The sequence below is a fragment of the Mustelus asterias genome, chromosome 21 (assembly GCF_964213995.1).
Source record: "Mustelus asterias chromosome 21, sMusAst1.hap1.1, whole genome shotgun sequence".
Lineage (NCBI taxonomy): Eukaryota > Metazoa > Chordata > Chondrichthyes > Carcharhiniformes > Triakidae > Mustelus > Mustelus asterias.
The window spans coordinates 10422475-10443287 of NC_135821.1; the positions used below are offsets into that span (position 1 = coordinate 10422475).

Sequence of the window (20813 nt, forward strand, 5' to 3'; positions counted from 1 at the left end):
ATCTTGAATAAGTAGAAGGGAGGCCATTCAGTCCACCAGGGCCATGCTGGAACCACAAGCCATCCAACGTGGGACTTGAGCCCATGACCCGAGTATCCTGCTCGACCGACTGAGCCAACCAAGCCTCTGGCTCAGTGACGATCAACAACTGGGTGGCATGGAAAAGTTGGGCCAAAGGGCCTGTGTTACCATGCTGATGACTCTAACTCAACGCTGCTTGAGCTGCAGAAAAGGGGCTGGCTTGGTACGAAATGACGAAAATACAGCATGGAGTAACGTGCAACTCAGTTCAGAACAAAACTTTAAAACATTTATTTCCAAATGAGGTTTTTTTTTGCAACAAATGTAAAATTTTGTCTGACAACACTCCTCCTGCGAAGCACCTCAGGACGTCTGACTTTGTCAAAAGGCGCTGTATAAATGCAACTTGCTGTTTAACGCAGAGCTTGCCATCCATTGAACAGTGGGCCCCACTGTAACTGTCCATTACAGAGCCGTTCCAGAGAAAGGCAACGTTTACAGGTAAGAAACACACTGAAGGCAGGCGTTATCTGCCGTCCAAACACTGACACTAACGTATAGATTGGAACATGTTCAAATGTCACTTTAATTCCCCCACGCACCCCCACCGCACAGAAACTGAATCTTAACATTCTGTAGCGAAGGGAAAAAAAAGACACACACACACAAAAACGCTCAATAAAATGACACCAGGTTATTAGTCATATCCTGTCCTTCCGTCTTGAACACGGCTGCTGAATTTTGTACCTCGCTTGGCGCTGCACGTCTCCCAGGTCAGCACTGGGACCACCTTACAGCTGGAAAGACACCAACAGAGCACCCCCACCCCCCTCCCCTCAAACCACCGTCGCTGCATCTGAGCTGTGGGTCAGAAGGTCAAACTCATTCGAGACAGAGCAGGTCAGCGACCCTTGTGGTCACCGGTGCTCCAGCCAGTCACACCATTCTATCCACGTTTCTCAATTAACATTCGCACCTTCCAGACCATCTCGAGATCCCGTGCAAGGTTTAAAAATAACCCCCTTCCTCCCCCAAAATTAAATTCTCAAGATTCTTTGCCACATTTTCGATAGAATTGCCGCGGTGAGCACATTTCAGGCCAGTGGGCGGCGGAAGTCGCCACAACATCAAGAGACTGAGGGGGGTGGCCACCCAGCAGACTCAACACTGTGAAGTCACTCACCTGTGTTACATCAGCAGTCGTGGGATCAATTCCCCCCTCCACCTCCTTTCCCCCCTCCACCTCCCCCCCCCCCCCACATCAGTCCAGGGGGAAGGCGGGAGAGAAATAGAAGCAGGAAGGGGGGGGGGGGGGGGGGGGGGAGATAAAATCAGAGCGGTGGTCGAAGCAGGCAACTCGCAACAACGTACTGGCCCGTTGCTATTCCAGCGGGTGAGAGATTCCATCAAAAACAGCCGACTGCGAATCCGTACCATTCTCCGTACCAAAGATGCGCGGGCTAGGTTTATTGACCATGCTAAACTGCCCCTTAGTGTCCCGGGATGTGTCGGTTAGAGAGGGATTAGCGGGGGGCAAATGCTGTGGGGGCTACGGAGATAGGAGCTGGGGTGGGATTTGGGTCGGGGCAGACTCGGTGGGCCAAATGGGCCTCCTTCTGCACTGTAGGGATTCACACCGTCTCTCGAGGATTTAATACAAGTAAAACGAGCACCGAAACAGATTTTAGACAGCAAGTCTAAGAAAGAAATTGTAAAAATAAAATGTGCTAGTTACAACTTGCTGTCTGTATTTATCCTATTACTGACCAGTGAGGGGGGGGGGGGGATAAAAACTGGACAGGGGATTCATTATAAAGGGTAACCCGGAAATACTCTGTTTGGCTGCAGTCAAAATGTTTAGGATCAGGTACATCGCTACCCGGAACCAACATTAAAAGATTAAATAATTGTTTGTTAAACAGTCTATTATTTTTTATAGGTGTAATATATAGGCTGATTCGAAACACACCAGACTTCTGAGCCCTAATAGATTCCTAGTGGCAGCAGGAAGCTATTGGGAACAATCTCTCCCCGATGACACAGCAGCCTCAGAAGGACGATGTGTCTTGCAAATGATCACCGATCCATCCCATTCTCCTCTGGTTGATGACTGAAGCAGGTTCGGAGGAGCTGCTCACAGAACTCCAACTCCTCCTGTGAAAACATTAAAGTCAGACAGGAAAAGGTTATTTCACTAAATGTCACAAGTCGGCTTACATTAACATTGCAGTGAAAATCCCCCAGTCGCCACACTCTGGCGCCTGTTCGGGTACACCGAGGGAGAATTTAGCACAGCCGATGCGCCCTAACCTGCACGTCTTTCAGACTGTGGGAGGAAACCGGAGCACCTGGAGGAAACCCGCGCAGACACGGGGGAGAACGTGCAGACTCTGCACAGACAGTGACCCGAGCCGGGAATCGAACCCGGGTCCCTGGCGCTGTGAGGCAGCAGCGCTAACCACTGTGCCACCGTGCCCCCAGGAATCGAACCCGGGTCCCTGGCGCTGTGAGGCAGCAGCGCTAACCACTGTGCCACCGTGCCCCCGGGAATCGAACCCGGGTCCCTGGCGCTGTGAGGCAGCCGCGCTAACCACTGTGCCACCGTGCCCCCGGGAATCGAACCCGGGTCCCTGGCGCTGTGAGGCAGCAGCGCTAACCACTGTGCCACCGTGCCCCCGGGAATCGAACCCGGGTCCCTGGCGCTGTGAGGCAGCAGCGCTAGCCACTGTGCCACCCACAGAAGTCGGCAAATTCACAGCCCTTCGAGCCTGCTTCGCCATTCAATCAGATCATGGCTGATCTCTCCCTGGTCTCCAATCCACCTCCCCACCTGGTCCCATATCCCTTTAACCCGTTTTTAAAAAATCAGAAATATATCTATCTCCTTATTGAAACCATTCAATGATTCAAACTCCACCGCGCTATGGGGCAGCGAGTTCCACAAATTCACCACCCTCTGCGAGAAGTAGTTCCTCATCTCAGTTTTAAATCTACCGCCTCTCAACCTATACCCTGTGATCTCTTATTCGAGATTGCCCCACAAAGGGAAACATTTGGTCTATATTTACTTTATCAATCCCTTTTAAAACTTTATATCCCTCGATCAGATCCCCCCATCTCCTTCTAAACTCCAGCCAGTACAAGCCCAAACTGTTCAATCTCTCCCCATACATAGAAATCCTACAGTACAGAAAGAGGCCATTCAGCCCATCGAGTCTGCACCGACCACAATCCCACCCAGGCCCTACCCCCATATCCCTACATATTTTACCCGCGAATCCCTCTAATCTACGCATCTCAGGACACTAAGGGGCAATTTTAGCACGGCCAATCAACCTAACCCGCACATCTTTGGATTGTGGGAAGAAACCAGAGCACCCGGAGGAAACCCACGCAGACACGAGGAGAATGTACAAACTCCACACAGATACGTCAACCCTTTCATCCCTGGAATCAATATGGTGAACCTCCTCCATTTATCCTCTCCCTGTTCCCCACCTCCACAGCGGATCTCACTGTAATACCTGCCGCTCACCCCACCCCACACTCTGGCAGTGGCGTAGCGGTATTGTCGCTAGACTAGTAATCGAGAGACCCAGGGTAATAATGTTCTGGGGACCCGGGTTCGAATCCCAACGCGGTGGATGGTGAAATTTGAATTCAATAAAAATCTGGAATTAAGAATCCACTGATGACCATGAAGCGATTGTCGGAAATCGGAACAATCCATTTGGGTCACTAATGTCCTTTAGGGAAGGAAATCTGTCGTCCTTACCTGGTCTGGCCTACATGTGACTCCAGAGCCACAGCAATGTGGTTGACTCTTAAATGCCCTTAGGGATGGCCAATAAATGGTGGCGCAGCCAGCGACGCCCACATCCATGAATGAATTTTTTAAAAATCCAAAAGGGACACATCATGAGCAAACCTTGAGGGATATTATCTGGACATTCAAAAACAACACCCTTCAATGCAACGACACTTCCTGAGGAACATCACACCAATAAAACCACAGAATCCCTACAGCGCAATAGGAGGCCATTCGGCCCATCAAGCCTGAACCGACAACAATCCCACCCAGACCTTATTCCCCTAACTCCATGTATTTACCCTGCTAATCCCCTTGACACTAAGGGGCAATTTTAGCATGGCCAATGCACCCAACTTGCTCATCTTTGGACTGTGGGAGGAAACCGGAGCACCCGGAGGAAACTCACGCAGACACGAGGAGAATGTGCAAACTCCACACAGACAGTGACCCAAGGCTAGAATTGAATCTGGGTCCGTGAAGCAGGGCATTTAAGAGTCAACAGCACTAGTGCGGTCTGGAGTCACATGTAGGCCAGACCAGGTATCATAGAAATCATAGAAACCCTACAGTGCAGAAGGAGGCCATTCGGCCCATCGAGTCTGCACTAACCACAATCCCACCCAGGCCCTACCCCCACATATTTTACCCACTAATCCCTCTAACCTACGCATCCCAGGACTCTAAGGGGCAATTTTTTTAACCTGACCAATCAACCTAACCCGCACATCTTTGGACTGTGGGAGGAAACCGGAGCACCCGGAGGAAACCCACGCAGACACGAGGAGAATGTGCAAACTCCACACAGACAGTGACCCGAGCCGGGAATCGAACCTGGGACCCTGGAGCTGTGCAGCAGCAGTGCTAACCACTGTGCTACCGTGCCGCCCTTACAGGTAAGGACGGCAGATTTCCTTCCCTAAAGGACATTAGTGAACCAGATGAATTTGCCCAACAATCAATGATTAGATGAGACTAACTTTCAAATCCAGATTTATTCGTTGAATTTAAATTCCGCTAGCTGGGATTTGAACCCACACACTTGGAAAATTCTCCTGGACCTCTGGATTACTAACCCCAGCGACATTAAAGATGTAGGTTTGAAGGACTGTTTTAAAAGGAGGTAAGCAAGGTAACGAGGCGAGGGAGGAAACTTCAGAGCCTAAGAGACTGGACAACCAAAGACACAGCCACCTACGGTGGAGCAATTAGAATTATTTTCCAGGGGTCAGCAGTACCGTGAGCCACCTGTTGGTGACGCTGCTGGGCCAGGCCCTCCACAGTCCCGACGGGTTAGAGTCAGTGCCAGAATTAGATCTCAGGAGGGTTGTGGCACGAGAGGACAATACAGAGATAGAGAAGGGCCAGGCCACAGAGGCATTTGCACACAAGGATCAACATTTTACAGGCATGATGTTGCTTTACTAGGAGCGCAGGCGATAGGGGACCCGGTGCGGGTTAAAACACAGGCGGCAGAATTTTTGATAACTTCATGCTTACAGTTCGAATTTAAAATCCCATCGTGTCTTGATGTGATGGCCACACGCACACGCCACTCACTACAAAACAGAATCATAGCTGGAACCAGGCGGCACGGTGGCACAGTGGGTAGCACTGCTGCCTCACAGTGCCAGGGGCCCAGGTTCGATTCCGGCCTCAGGTCACTGTGTGTGTGGAGTCTGCATGTTCTCCCCGTGTCTGCGTGGGTTTCCTCCGGGTGCTCCGGTTTCCTCCCACACTCCAAAGGTGTACAGGTTAGGTGGATTGACCATGCTAAATTGGCCCTTAGCATCCAAAGATGTGCAGATTAGATGGGATTGGCCACGATAAATGTGTGGGGTTACAGGGATAGGGCGGTGTGGTGGGCCTGGATAAGATGCTCTGTCAAAGAGTCAATGCAGAGTCAATGGGCTGAATGGCCTTTTGTGGACCATAGGGGTTCTATGAAGCCTAGTTCATAGGCTTCGTAGAACCACCCCTCCCCCTCCCAATCGCACAGTCTCCTGGGTGCTGAGCCCCTCTTTATCATAACCTGTTATCTCTGATCAAGATCAAATAACTCAGCAGACACGGGAAATGGTCGAGCCAGAATTGTTGGTGAGCTTCCTCGGTAAAGTGCCGAGTGGGTCGCAAATCTTGAAGAGAAGGGATCAGAGTTATTTGCGATAATCTAACGAGAACGCACTCAAGTTTCTTTGACAAGGTAGAGGATACAAATGGACCTCAGCACTGTGGAGATGCAGCAGGGGTGACGGGAGCCACGTGACACGAGCGACACACCACACATGAACCTGCTCACTGTTTAACTGCTGAGTAAGTACCGCCATGACTCTTAACCCGTCAGGACTGTGGAGGGCCTGGCTCAGCAGTGTCACCAACAGGTGGCTCACGGTACTGCTGACCCTGGGAAAACTTGCAGCATAAAACCACATCATTTTTTAAAAAAAAATGGTCACAAACGTTTCCTTTGAAATTCCGACAAAGAGAGAAGTGGATTTAAAACCGGCTCAGAGAATCCCACCGGCCAATGAAAGCAACTGGGATCAAACCTCACAGAAAAATAAATCCAAGTAACAGAAAGAATGTCAAGGCACTGGAGAAAACGCAAAAGGTTCACCAGAATAATGGGGCCAGACGGTTCCAAGTGGTAGGAAAGCCTGAACAGGCCGAGTCTTGGGCGGCATGGTGGCACAGTGGTTCGCACTGCTGCCTCACAGCTCCAGGGACCCGGGTTCGATCCCCGACTTGGGTCACTGTCTGTGCGGAGTTTGCACATTCTCCCCGTGTCTGCGTGGGTTTCCTCCGGGTGCTCCGGTTTCCTCCCACACTCCAAAGATGTGCGGGTTAGGCGGATTGGCCGTGCTAAATTGCCCGAGTGTCCTGGAAGGCCTAGGTTAGACGGATTAGCGGGGTAAATCTGTAGGCCGGAAGTGAACCCAGGTTTGTAGCGTTGTGAGGCAGCAGTGCTAACCACTGTGCCACCATGCCACCCATCTTATGAGGAAAGACTGGACAGATGGGGCTTGTTTCCACTGAAGTTCAGAAGAGTGAGGAATAATTTGATCGAAATATGTAAGATCCTGAGTGGTATTGACAGGGTGGATGTCGAACGGATGTTTCTTCTTGTGGGCGAGTCCAGAACTAGGGGCACTGTTTTAAAATCAGGGGTTGCCCTTTTAGGCCAGAGAGGAGCTGGTCTTTCTCTCTCAAGAGAGTAGTGCAACTTTGGAACTTTCTCCCTCAGAAGGCGAGGTGACTGAACAGTGGTCACTGAGGTAGATAGATTTCTGTTGGATAAGGGAATCAAAGGTTATTGGGGATAGACTGGAGTGTAGAGTTCAAAACACAAAGTTTAAAGTTGATTTATTAGTGTCACAAGTCGGCTTACATTAACACTGCAGTGAAGTTACTGTGAAAATTCCCTAGTGGCCACACTCCAGCGTCTGTTCGGGTACACCGAGGGAGAATTTAGCACGGCCAATGCACCCTAACCAGAACATCTTTCGGACTGTGGGAGGAAACCGGAGCACCCGGAGGAAACCCACACACACACAGTGGGAGAACGTGCAGACTCCGCACAGACAGTGACCCAAGACCGGGAATCGAACCCCGCTGTGAGGCAGCAGTGCCAATCACTGTGCCACCGTGCCATATGTTTATGAAGAGAATAATATTCTCATAACAAAGAAGTAGGTTGTTTGGTCCTCAAGCCTGCTGATCCTGTGACGATACAGTGCCTTTAAGACATGTATGTTAGTCATGTTTCTTGTGCAGGATCTGTTTCAGCAGTTAGTTTTAATGATTGGTTCCATTGGGTCTGTAACCGGCATCTTCCATTGTTCCGGCAGCAGCATAATTGCTCCTAATTGCTGGAATGTTTGTTTTAATCTGGCCTAATGCTGTTCTGTTGCTGAGTGTTTTCCCCTGGGGTTTTACAGAGTAGGACTTGATTGGGTTGATTAACAAGGTGCCTAGGTGGAGCTAGGCTTACACAGGGAAATCAAGCTTACGTGCTGCTTGGAGTTGTTCGAGGGCAGTGCCTCTCTTTTCCTCTCTGGAATCTGCCAGGAAATAAGTCTCTTTCTCCGAGATTCTGCTGTATGAGAGTTAGAACAGTAAGAGGTTTAACAACACCAGGTTAAAGTCCAACAGGTTTATTTGGTAGCAAAAGCCACACAAGCTTTCGAAGCTCTAAGCCCCTTCTTCAGGTGAGTGGGAATTCTGTTCACAAACAGAGTTTATAAAGACACAGACTCAATTTACATGAATAATGGTTGGATATTCGGGTAAGCGTTCTCCAAGGCGGCCTTCGCGACACACGACAGCGCAGAGTCGCTGAGCAGAAACTGATAGCCAAGTTCCGCACACACGCGGACGGCCTCAACCGGGATATTGGGTTCATGTCACACTATTTGTAACGCCCACAGTTGCGTGGACCTGCAGAGTTTCACTGGCTGTCTTGTCTGGAGACAATACACATCTTTTTAGCCTGTCTTGATGCTCTCTCCACTCCCATTGTTTTGTTTCTTAAAGACTTGATTAGTTGTAAGTATTCGCATTCCAACCATTATTCATGTAAATTGAGTCTGTGTTTTTATAAACTCTGTTTGTGAACAGAATTCCCACTCACCTGAAGAAGGGGCTTAGAGCTCCGAAAGCTTGTGTGGCTTTTGCTACCAAATAAACCTGTTGGATTTTAACCTGGTGTTGTTAAACCTCTTACTGTGTTTACCCCAGTCCAACGCCGGCATCTCCACATCATGAGAGTTAGAAGACATGTCTCTGTCTGTCTGGATCTCTCTCCAGGGGTGTTAAAAGGCTGGAAATCTAGCATCCACGTCAGCATATCTGATTCCAAAAAGGGATTCATGTCTATGGGGATTCTACTTATATTGGGATGAATAGATATGATGATTTTTGATAGCTAAGTATTTTAATTGGTAAAAGTTATGCTATTTCTTTTTGTTACATTCCAACTGCTCTTAAATAAAGTATGTTTTGATAAAAGCTTCCTAGTGGGTCAATTGAATCATACTTGGAGAAAAACACTTTATGCTCACCTTAATTGGAGGTACGGTGGCACAGTGGTTAGCGCTGCTGCCTCAGGGACCCGGGTTCAATTCCCGGTCTCGGGTCACTGTCTGTGCGGAGTCTGCACATTCTCCCCGTGTCTGCGTGGGTTTCCTCCGGGTGCTTTGGTTCCCTCCCACAGTCTGAAAGGTGTGCTGGTTAGTTGCATTGGCCGTGCTAAATTCTCCCTCAGTGTACCCGAACAGGCGCTGGAGTGTGGTGACCAGGGGATTTTGACAGTAACTTCATTGCAGTGTTAATGTTAGCACCACTAATAAATAAACTTTAAAAAAAAGCTAATGCCAAAATCAAAAGAGAAAGTTAGGGTCCAGGCTAACTTCATAGTATACCTTGGAGTTTCTGATCTGGTCCCTAAAAATCCCCTCTCTCCATACCCCTTGACGTCTTTAGAATCTGGCAATCGGTTACCCTCTTCAATATATTCAGTGAGGTGGCCGCCGCAGCCTTGTGTGGTAGAGAATTCCATGGGTTCACCACCTTCCGAGTGAAGAAACGTCTCCACATCTCAACGGCATCCTAAAGGGGCTGATCCCAGGACTGTCCAAACCCAAGTCTCTGCTCTGCAGTCGCTGCCTCGGAGCTCTCATTCCCCCCCTCCCCTTCCCCAATTGGTAGCCATGTGACCCGACTGGAGGGCTCAGACCCACAGCCCTGCAATAATGACTCGCATTTGTTCCCAATACCAGGCGGTCCCCAAAACCTTTATCACGCACCTGAAATTCCTCCTGGTCTTTCAGCATCCTCGACCTCTCGAGTAGAATGTCCTCCAGACCCAGCTGACGTTCTTGACACTGCCTTACTCCACGAGGGAAATCCGTCACCAGGCTGCGGAGGGAAGCAATATCCAGAAGACCGTAAGACAGAGGAGTAGAATTAGGCCACTCGGCCCATCGAGTCTGCTCCGCCATTCAATCATGGCTGATTTTTTCTCATCCCCATTCTCCTGCCTTTTCCCCATAACCCCTGATCCCCTTATTGATCGAGAACCTATCTATCTCTGACTTAGAGAGTCACTCAAGCCAGGAAACCAGGACAAGGCCACCCCGCACCCCCTCCCCCCCATGTCATGTACATAGCCTTTGCTTCTCCACTGAGGGACAGCGTGAAAGCAAACGGGTCTTTGCTAACTCTGGAATGTCTCTTAAAAACTGGGCTTGTGCATTGCTGAAAAAAGCATGTACTGGGTTAACACCGAGAACATCTCAGAATGTCTCTTAATACAAAGATCAACTACACGGTGGTACAGTGGTTAGCACTGCTGCCTCACCGGGTTCAATTCCAGCCTTGGGTGACTGTCTCGGCTCGATTCCCGGCTTGGGTCACTGACTGTGTGGAGTTTGCACATTTCCTAGAATCATAGAAACCCTACAGTGCAGAAGGAGGCCATTCGGCCCATCGAGTCTGCACCGACCACAATCCCACCCAGGCCCTACCCCCACATATTTACCCGCTAATCCCTCTAACTACGCATTTCAGGGACAATTTTTAACCTGGCCAATCAACCTAACCCGCACATCCTCCGTGAGTTTCCTCCGGTTTCCTCCCACAGTCCAAAGATGTGCAGGTTAGGTGGATTGGCCATGCTGAATTGCCCCTTAGTGTCCAAAGATGTGCAGGTTAGGTGGATTGGCCATGCTAAATTGCCCCTTAGTGTCCAAAGATGTGCAGGTTAGGTGGATTGGCCATGCTAAATTACCCCTTAGTGTCCCAAGGTCTGTAGGTTAAATAGATTAGCTATGATAAATGTGTAGAGTTGGAGGGAAAAGGTCAACACAGTAAGAGTTTTAGCAACACCAGGTTAAAGACCAACAGGTTTATTTGGTAGCAAATGCCATTAGCTTTCGGAGCGCTGCTCCTTCGTCAGTGGATATCCACTCCATCTGACGAAGGAGCAGCGCTCCGAAAGCTAATGGCATTTGCTACCAAATAAACCTGTTGGACTTTAACCTGGTGTTGTTAAAACTCTTACTGTGTTTATCCCAGTCCAACGCCGGCACCTCCACATCAGGGATAAGGTCAGGCAGAGAACCTGGCTAAGATGCTCTGTCAGAGAGTCGGGGCAGACTCGATGGGCCGAATGGCCTCTTCTGCACTGTCGGAATGCTATGTCCTATGCACAAGTTGGCTGCAGAGTACACCATGAAGATGTCTTGTTGAGTTGACCCTAGCCAATACTTATGATCAACTAGCTCATAGTTAGGTATCAACGCAATATTGCTGGTCAGCTGTTGACCCTCAGGGACTTTGAGAGAGACACAGCCAACTTCCTCTTGTTTCAAGATGATGTCAGAAGGGTCGGATTATGGTCAGTTTCTGAGTAGCTGGTGATGCAGAATCCAAAAATATAAAAGCGCGCCCACCTCCGAGAATCGCCACGGGGGGCCTCAAACAAACACAACTTGCAGTCCCAGGTTTTCAAACTGGGGCTCCCTCCCTGGGCGGATGTCTGCTGTGACCATCTGTCACTGCCTCAAACACAACTCTGCTACCCCAGGTTTGCCCCTGTCGCCAAGTCCACCACCTGTGTCCGACACTCCGACTGCATCCCCTCCTGTGCGGCAGAAACCCTCCTCGAGGATTATTTCTCTTTTCCTCCGTCTCCCAACACCGGCTTCACCACCGTTTTGTCCACGTTCTCTGCCGTGGACCCTGGTACACCTGTCTCCAGGCCTTGTCGTTTACTGACCGTTCCTGTCCCATTTCACAGAATCTCACAGCACCAAGCCATTTGGCCCATTGTACCCTCCCTGGCTCTATCCAGTTCGTTCCACTCCCGTGCTCTTTCCCCGGCCACACATTTTCCAGCCACTCACCCGAGCTCAGAGCCCACAGTTTCCCTGAATTTGGATTGTCAGCAGTCCCTCACCATCTCTATCCGAGACCAATCCTTCAGCCAGTACGTTCCTCCCTTCCAACTCTCTTCCTGAAAAACATCCATCTTTATTTAAGAGTGGCCTGACTTCACTCCCAGCTTGGCACCCACCTCCGATGTTATAAGAATCATAGAATCCCTACAGTGCAGGAGGAGGCCATTTGGCCCATCGAGCCTGCACCGACCACAATCCCACCCAGGCTCTATACCCATAATCCCATGCATTTACCCTAATACCAAGGGGCAATTTAGCATGGCCAATCAACCTAACCTGCACATCTTTGGACTGTGGGAGGAAACCGGAGCACCCGGACAAAACCCACGCAGACACGAGGAGAATGTGCAGACTCCGCACAGACAGTGACCCAAGCCGGGAATCGAACCCGGGTCCTTGGCGCTGTGAGGCGGCAGTGCTAACCACTGTACCACCGTGATAAACCAGATTGGTGTAAATTTAGATCCAACCACCTTCACCAGCAAAGCAGTGAAAGAAGGGGCAGTGTACAAACGCGTTAATTTGGGTTTTGAGGGGGGGGGGGGGGGGGAGAAGAAGAAATCAAAGGGTACTTTCTTCCTCCACCTGCTCCTCCAACTTCCAAATTATGGAACTGTTACAGCACAGGAGGTGGTCGTTCGGCGCATCATCTCTGTGTCAGCTCTCTGTGGAGCAATCCACTCAATCCCATTTCCCCCCACTCTTACTCCTATAATCATGCAAATTTACGTCCCTCAAGCACCCACCCAGTTCCCTTTTGATATAATTCACTGTCTCTGCTTCCACTACCCTCGCAGGCAGCAAGTTCCTGGTCATTGCCAGTCGCTGAGTAAAAACAGCTCTTCCTCACACCTTCCCTACAGTGGAATCCCTACAGTGCAGAAGGAGGCCATTCGGGCCATTGAGCCTGCGCAGACAACAATCCCACCCAGGCCCTAACCCATAACCCCCATGTATTTACCCTAGCTAATCCCCCTGACACTAAGGGGCAATTTAGCATGGCCGATCCACCTAACCCGCACATCTTTGTAGTGTGGGAGGAAACCAGAGCATCCGGAGGAAACCCCCGCAGACACGGGGAGAAAGTGCAAACTACACACAGACAGTCGCCCGAGGCCGCAACTGAACCCGGGTCACTGGAGCTGTGAAGCAGCAGTGCTAACCCCAGTGCCGCCCAGTCCCCTAGTCCTTGTAGCTAACAGGAAGTTAGCTAACCTGGTTAGCTGTAGATGAACTTAGAGTGTTTTTTGCCCAATTTATCCAAACCTGTCACACCTCGATCAAATCTCCCCAAATAAGGCCAGACTTGATCTTATCAAGGCTCGTTGTATCTCGAACTTATTTGTTTCCGGTTAACATCGAAGCCACAGCTGGAAAGTGCAGGTTGGGGCAGAACGGGATCCATTTGTTCCCCCGTGGCTGACCGGTCTGCGCTCCCCGTGTGAAGAATAGGTGCTCGAGTGGGTAACCGGAGTGAGCAGCCAAGGAGAAAGCAAAGATAGGGAGTAGTTACAGAGAGGAAGGGGAAGGAGGTTGCTCCCACTTACCTGCAAAGTGCACCGAGAACATGCTCGTGAAAGGGATCATGTTCCGTCTGAATGAGCGACACCAGCTGCTGCACCATCCCCATTGAGCAGAGAACATCTGGAGGAGGAAAGGAAAACAGCGAACCTTTAACCCGCTGAGTGAAACATTTCAGTGTCCTCGCGACAGTCTATTCAGCAATACTGGTAGTCTATTGGGAGCTGCAGTCGCTGCTACAGCTCGGAGCAGTACTGAGAGCGCACCCACCTTGTACCATGCAGCCTTGTGCTCTCTCAATGTTGCCATGGGGTGGGCACAGTGGTTAGCACTGCTGCCTCACAGCGCCAGGGACCCGGGTTCGATTCCCGGCTTGGGTCACTGTGTGTGTGGAGTTTGCACGTTCTCCCCGTGTCTGCATGGGTTTCCTCCGGGTGCTCCGGTTTCCTCCCACAGTCTGAAAGATGTGCTGGTTAGGTGCTAAATTCTCCCTCTGTGTACCCGAACAGGTGCCGGAGTGTGGCGACTCGGGGATTTTCACAGTAACTTCATTGCAGTGTTAATGTCAGCCGACTTGTGACAAATATATATTTTTTAATTTTAAAGGAGCCAGTTTCTTCACCCCTCCCCTCCTGAAGCACTGGCTCTTTGCTGGACTCCAGTTCCATATCCATCAGCTCCCTCCCAAACTCACAACCAAATCGGCATCTCTCCAATCTCAGGGATGGCGGGCTATTCAAACACCGAGTACATCGCAGACTGCCTTTATTGTGCAAATGTACCTCCAACCTGGGTGAAGGGAGGCAGGGGGGGGTGAACAGAGAAGAGCAAAGCGGTTGAGGCTTTTTTCAACACCAGAGTGGCTCAGTACAGTGGCACAGTGGTTAGCACTGCTGCCTCACAGCGCCAGGGACCCGGGTTCGATTCCCGGCTTGGGTCACTGTCTGTGCGGAGTCTGCATGTTCTCCCCGTGTCTGCGTGGGTTTCCTCCGGGTGCTCCAGTTTCCTCCCACAGTCCAAAGACGTGCTGGTTGGGTGCACTGGCCGTGCTAAATTCTCCCTCAGTGTACCCGAACAGGCGCCTATGTGCGGCGACTAGGGGATTTTCACTTCATTGCAGTGTTAATGTAAGCCTACTTGTGACACTAATAAATAACCTTACTTATAAGCAAGCTTTTTTTTTAATTCATTCCTGGGACATGGGCATCGCTGGCTGGACCAGCATTTATTGCCCATCCCTAGTTGCCCTTGGAGGGCAGTTAAGAGTCAACCACATTGCTGTGGCTCTGGAGTCACATGTAGGCCAGACCGGTTAAGGGCAGAAGATTTCCTTCTCTAAAGGACATTAGTGAACCAGATGGGTTTTTCCGACAATGGTTTCATGGTCATCAGTAGATTCTCAATTCCAGATTTTTAAAAAAAATTGAATTCAAATTCCACCATCTGCCGTGGCGGGATTCGAACCCGGGTCTCCAGAATATTGGCTGAGTTTCTGGATTAATAGTCTAGTGGTAATACCACTAGGCCATCATTGACCTGGGACCTTCTGCTCTGCAAAGCAGAGTACCACTGCCTTTACACACTGCTGATTTTATAAAGAACATGCTAAGCTTCGCTTGAACCATACTCTCATTGGCACACGAGGGGTAAAACTACAGGCTGATTGTGCTGCCCTTCCAAAGAAACATCACAATCCGCGTGCCAAGAATAAATGCCACCCAGCATCAAGCTACACTAGTCCCAGACCAGATCGGGTAAGGACGGCAGATTTCCTTCCCTAAAAGGACGTTAATGAACCAGACGGGTTTTCCAACAATCGGCGATGGTCATCATTGGGAGTTTTAATTCCAGATTTGATTTTTTTTAAAAAAAGATTGATCAAAACCTTTAAGATGCTGAGGGGGTATTGACAGGGTGGATGTGGAGATGATGTTTCCTCTCGTGGGAAAATCTCGAACTGGGGTGGGGGGGGGGGGGGGCGGTCACTTTTTAAAAATAAGGGGTCGTCCGTTTAGGGCAGAGATGAGAAAACCTTACTCTCAGAGGGTGGTGAGTCTCTGGAACTCTATCCCTCAAAAGATGTGCGGGTTAGGTGGATTGGCCATGCAAAATTGCCCCTTAGTGTCGGGGGTAGGGTTACGGAGATACAACCTGGGTGGGATTGTCAGTGAGTCTCGATGGGCCAAATGGCCTCCTTCTGCACTGTAGGGATCCTATGAAGCAGAATCTTTGAATATCTTTAAGGCAGAGCGCGATAGATTCTTAAAGTTAAAGTTTATTTATTAGTCACAAGTAAGGCTTACATTAACGCTGCAATGACGTTACTGTGAAAATCCCCTAGATTTGATTAACAAGGGGGTGAAAGGTTATCGGGGAGTCGACGGGAATGTGGGGTTGAGGTTACAATCAGATCAGCTATGATCTCATAGAACGGCGGAGCAGCCGCAAGGGGCTGAGTGGGCTACTCCTGCTCCTAATCCGGGTGGCACAGTGGTTAGCACTGCCACCTCACAGCGCTAGGGACCCGGGTTCGATTCCCGGCTCGGGTCACTGTCTTGTGGAGTTTGCACGTTCTCCCCGTGTCTGCGTGGGTTTCCTCCGGATGCTCCGGTTTCTTCCCACAGTCCGAAAGATGTGCGGGTTAAGTGGATTGGCCATGCTAAATTCTCCCTTAGTGTCAGGGGGACTAGATAGGGTAAATGCATGGGGTTACAGCCATAGGGCCTGGGGTGGGATTGTGGTCGGTGCAGACTCAATGGGCCGAATGGCCTCCTTCTGCTCTGCAGGGATTCTATGAAAGTTTGTTTGTCTTTTCGCATATATTTAAATCTCACCATCTGCTGTGGAAGGATTTGAACCCGGGTCCCCAGAGCATGTCTCGGGATTACGAATGCAGTGACGATACCTCCCTGCCACTGTCTCCCCTTTGTTGCTGCAGCTAATCTCAGGCTGGAAATCAAGCCTGAACGAAAGTGGACCTGAAGGAGGGTCGAGGGCACAAACCAACCACCTAAACTGCCGTTCGGCCCCTCCTGCTGGTGAAGTGTGCGCGTTCAAACAAGGGGCTAAACTAAGGTCCCACCCCTGGATTGAATAGCCTGCCAATACTTACTGGGGACAAGTGGCCGATGTGGAACTGCCTTGCAGCCTGAGTCAGCACCTTCAGCGGAGGAGGGGAGAAAAACGGGAAAAAGGAAAATAAAATTAAAAACCCCAAATCACACATTTGTTGTCTGGGCAAGGACGACAGGGACCCACACAGCCCTCCACTCCCTCCCTCCCACACGCACGCCTGTCGCCCTGACCTTTGTGCTCAGGGTTGCTGATGAGCAGGTTCTGCAGTAGGAACGCAGCTTTCACCTTCAGTTTCTCGATGCCGCTCTGCATGGCTCTCATCAGCACAGAGAAACCGTCATGGTCGACAAACTCGAGCAAGCCAGCCGCCTGCTCACGCACCAAGCCTAGAAGATTGGAGGGGAGAAAGATCGTCAGCCTGATTTACAACTGCACGTCATCGAATCCCGACAGCGCAGGAGGAGGCCGTTTGGCCCATCAAGTCTGCATCACCTCTCCGGACAAGCATCTTGCACAGGCCCACTAACCAATCACCAACCCCATCCCCTGCTCTATTCCCCCCCCCCCCATTTACCACTGCTTGTCCACCTAACCTACACACCAAGGGGCAATTTAGCACGGCCAATCCACCTAACCTGCACACCTTTGGAAACCAGAGAACCCGGAGGAAACCAGGTGGACAGCACGGTGGCACAGTGGTTAGCACTGCTGCCTCATAGCGCCAGGGACCTGGGTTCAATTCCCTGCTTGAGTCACAGTCTGTGTGGGATCTGCACGTTCTCCCAGTGTCTGCGTGGGTTTCCTCCGGGTGCTCCGGTTTCCTCCTGCAGTCCAAAGACGTGCTGGTTAAGGTACATTGGCCTTGGTAAATTCTCCCTCAGTGTAACCGAACAGGCGCTGGAGTGTGGCAACTAGGGGATTTTCACAGTAACTTCATTGCAGTGTTAATGTAAACCTACTTATGACTAATAAATAAACTTCATTCAAGTATAGAGTGCATTGCACACAAAGGCACACGTCTTCAAGTAACCAGACCTAGGGGATACTGGTCTGTAAGATGCAGCTCTTAACATTGGACGGCATCTTTATCCACAACATCAAAGGACACTGGTCAGCATCACGTGGCTGTTTGTGGGAGCTTGCTGTGCACAAACTGACTGCTGCGTTTGCTACATCGGCGATTACACTTCAAAGGTATCTCACTGGCTGTCGAGTGCTTTGGGGCGTTCTGAAGTCATGACGCACTCAATCGAGACGCTCAAGACAGCATTTACTGATTATTCCATCGGAAACAACGTACGGGGGAAAAGGCAGGAGAATGGGCACAGAGTCAATACGCTCATTTGGAGAGCCAGTACAGAGACGATGGGCTGAACGGCCTCCTGCTGCGCTGTAACCATTCTCTGAATCGGAAAGGTGAGATATAAACGCAAGCCTGTCTGTAGCTTTATAGAACCTTAGTTAGGCCGCACTTGGAATATCGTGTTCCATTCTGGTCGCCACACTACCAGAAGGATGTGGAGGCCTTGGAGAGGGCACAGAAAAGATTTACCAGGATGTTGCCTGGTATGGAGGGCATTAGCTATGAGGAGAGGTTGGGGAAACTTGGTTTGTTCTCACTGGAATGACGGAGGTTGGGGGGGGGGGGGGGGTGGTGGAGGGGGCGACCTGATAGAAGTCTACAAGATTATGAGGGGCATGGACAGAGTGGATAGTCAGAAGCTTTTTCCCAGGGTGGAAGAGTCGATTACTAGGGGGCACAGGTTTAAGATGCGAGGGGCAAGGTTTAAAGGAGATATACGAGGCAGATCTTTTACACAGAGAGGAGTGGGTGCCTGAAACTCGTTGCCGGGGGAGGTAGTGGAAGCGGATACGGTAGTGACTTTTAAGGGCTGTCTTGACAAGTACATGAGTGAGATGGGAATAAAGGGATATGCAGAGCTGGGCTGAGAGGTGGCAAATGGAGTTTAATGCGGAAAAGTGCGAAGTGATTCACTTTGGAAGGAGTAACAGGAATACAGAGTACTGGGCTAATGGTAAGATACTTGGTAGTGTGGATGAACAGAGGGATCTGGGTGTCCATGTGCATAGATCCCTGAAAGTTGGCACCCAGGTTGATAGGGTTGTTAAGAAGGCGTACGGTGTGTTAGCTTTTATTGGTAGAGGGATTGAGTTTCGGAGCCAGGAGGTCATGTTGCAACTGTACAAAACTCTGGTGCGGCCGCACTTGGAGTATTGCGTACAGTTCTGGTCGCCGCATTATAGGAAGGATGTGGAAGTGTTGGAAAGGGTGCAGAGGAGATTTACCAGGATGTTGCCTGGTATGGTGGGAAAATCATATGAGGAAAGGCTGAGGGGCTTGAGGTTGTTTTCGTTAGCGAGAAGAAGGTTACGAGGTGACTTAATAGAGGCTTACAAGATGATCAGAGGATTAGATAGGGTGGATAGTGAGAGCCTTTTTCCTCGGATGGTGATGGCTAACACGAGGGGACATAGCTTTAAATTGAGGGGTGAGAGATATAGGACAGATGTTAGAGGTAGGTTCTTTACTCAGAGAGTAGTAAGGGCGTGGAATGCCCTGCCTGCAGCAGTAGTGGACTCATCAACATTAAGAGCATTCAAATGGTTATTGGATAAACATATGGATGATATTGGAATAGTGTAGATTAGAGGGGCTTTAGATTGGTTTCACTGGTCGGCGCAACATCAAGGGCCGAAGGGCCTGTACTGCGCTGCAATGTTCTATGTTCTATATGGTCCCCGGAAGGGTAGGGGGCTTTAGTTCAGTCGGGCAGCATGGTCGGTGCAGGCTTGGAGGGCTGAAGGGCCTGTTCCTGTGCTGTAATTTTCTTTGTATTGGAGTTAGGCACAGAGACACCCTCATCTTCTTATGTACAGGGGGAGGCGATGGCTAGTGATATTATCGCTAGACTATTAATCCAGAAACTCAGCTAATGTTCTGGAGACCGGGTTCGAATCCCGCCATGGCAGATGGTGGAATTTGAATTCAAGTTTTAAAAAAAATCTGGAATTAAGAATCTACTGATGACCATGAAACCATTGTCGATTGTCGGAAAAATCCCATCATTAATGTTCTCTAGGGAAGGAAATCTGCCGTCCTTACCCAGGTCTGGCCTGAAGACTGGAGGAACAGAGAGATCTTGGGGTCCATATCCACAGATCTCTAAAGGTTGCCACTCAAGTGGATAGAGCTGTGAAGAAGGCCTATAATGTGTTAGCTTTTATTAACAGGGGGTTGGAGTTTAAGAAGGGCCTGTTCTGTGCTGTACTGTTCTATGTTCTACATGTGACTCCAGAACCATAGCAATGTGGTGGACTCTGAACTGCCCTCCAAGGGCAACGAGGGATGGGCAATAAATGCTGGCCCAGCCAGCGACCTCCCCATGTCCCATGAATAAAAAAGCTACTGTCGCCCCTCCCATGCTCCCCCCCCCCCCCCCCCCCCCCACCCCCACCCCCCCACCACACACCCCCGGTCATGTGTTCCGGCGATACCAGTGGCACTTACACGATACAGCAAAAAGAGCTTTGATTCGGACCATGTCGCTGCTGTCACTGTTCAGAAGCTCCAGGAGTTTGGGCATGATGCCCAGGTTCAGCACATGCTCCTGCACAAAGGGGTTATTCTGGCTACACGTGCCAATGAGGTGTGCCGTCCGCCAACGCAGCTCAGGGTCCGAGCACTCCAGGTAATTCTCCACCACCATCTGCATGCCAGCCAGCTTACAGAAATCTAAATAAAGCAAAAGAGGGGCATCAGCAAGCGGGGCGAGGGAGTCGAGAAAAATCAGCCATGGTTATCGCTCCCCATCATTCTGTACTTTACAACAGCGACCACACTTCAACAGAAAGTTCTGGAAATTCTCAACAGGTCTGACAGCATCTGTGGAGACAGAATAGAGCCAACATTTTGAGTCTGGATGATCCAAGCTTGAAACATTTGCTCTATTCTCTCTCCAGAGATGTTTTTTTAAAGTTTATTTATTAGTGTCACAAGTAGGCTTATATTAACACTGCAATGAAGTTACTGTGAAAATCCCCTGGTCACCACACTCTGGCACCTGTTTGGGTGAATTTAGCACGGCCAATGCACCCTAACCAGCACGTCTTTCAGACTGTGGGAGGAAACTGGAGCACCCGGAGGAAACCCACGCGTACTTTTGAATGGACCTACCTCGCATTAAGTTGATCTTTCTCTACACCCTAGCTATGACTGTAACACTACATTCTGCACTCTCTCTTTCCTTCTCTATGAATGGTATGCTTTTTCTGTACAGCGCGCAAGAAACAATACTTTTCACTGTATACTAATACATGTGACAATAATAAATCAAATCAAACCAGCCAATGTCTTGTGTTTAAGTTTATTTATTAGTGTCACAAGTAGGCTTACATTAACACTGCGACGA

At 50.0% G+C, this 20813-nt stretch overlaps 1 protein-coding gene across 3 annotated transcripts in view; it reads right to left on the bottom strand.

The window, feature by feature from the left end:
• Positions 1–284: 284 nt before the first annotated feature.
• Positions 285–20813, bottom strand: part of hspbp1 (HSPA (heat shock 70kDa) binding protein, cytoplasmic cochaperone 1) — a 32382-nt gene continuing 11853 nt past the window's right edge. For 2 of the 3 annotated variants that reach the window (XM_078237483.1, XM_078237484.1), the window contains exons 4-9: positions 19913–20137; positions 16614–16769; positions 16421–16468; positions 13335–13431; positions 9634–9745; positions 285–2175 (exon numbers count right to left, since the gene is read on the bottom strand). In XM_078237483.1, coding sequence (XP_078093609.1) covers positions 2098–2175; positions 9634–9745; positions 13335–13431; positions 16421–16468; positions 16614–16769; positions 19913–20137 — 716 coding nt within the window. In that variant the 3' untranslated portion in view covers positions 285–2097. The remainder of the gene's footprint in view (positions 2176–9633; positions 9746–13334; positions 13432–16420; positions 16469–16613; positions 16770–19912; positions 20138–20813) is intronic. The other variant, XM_078237485.1, reaches the window with a different exon arrangement.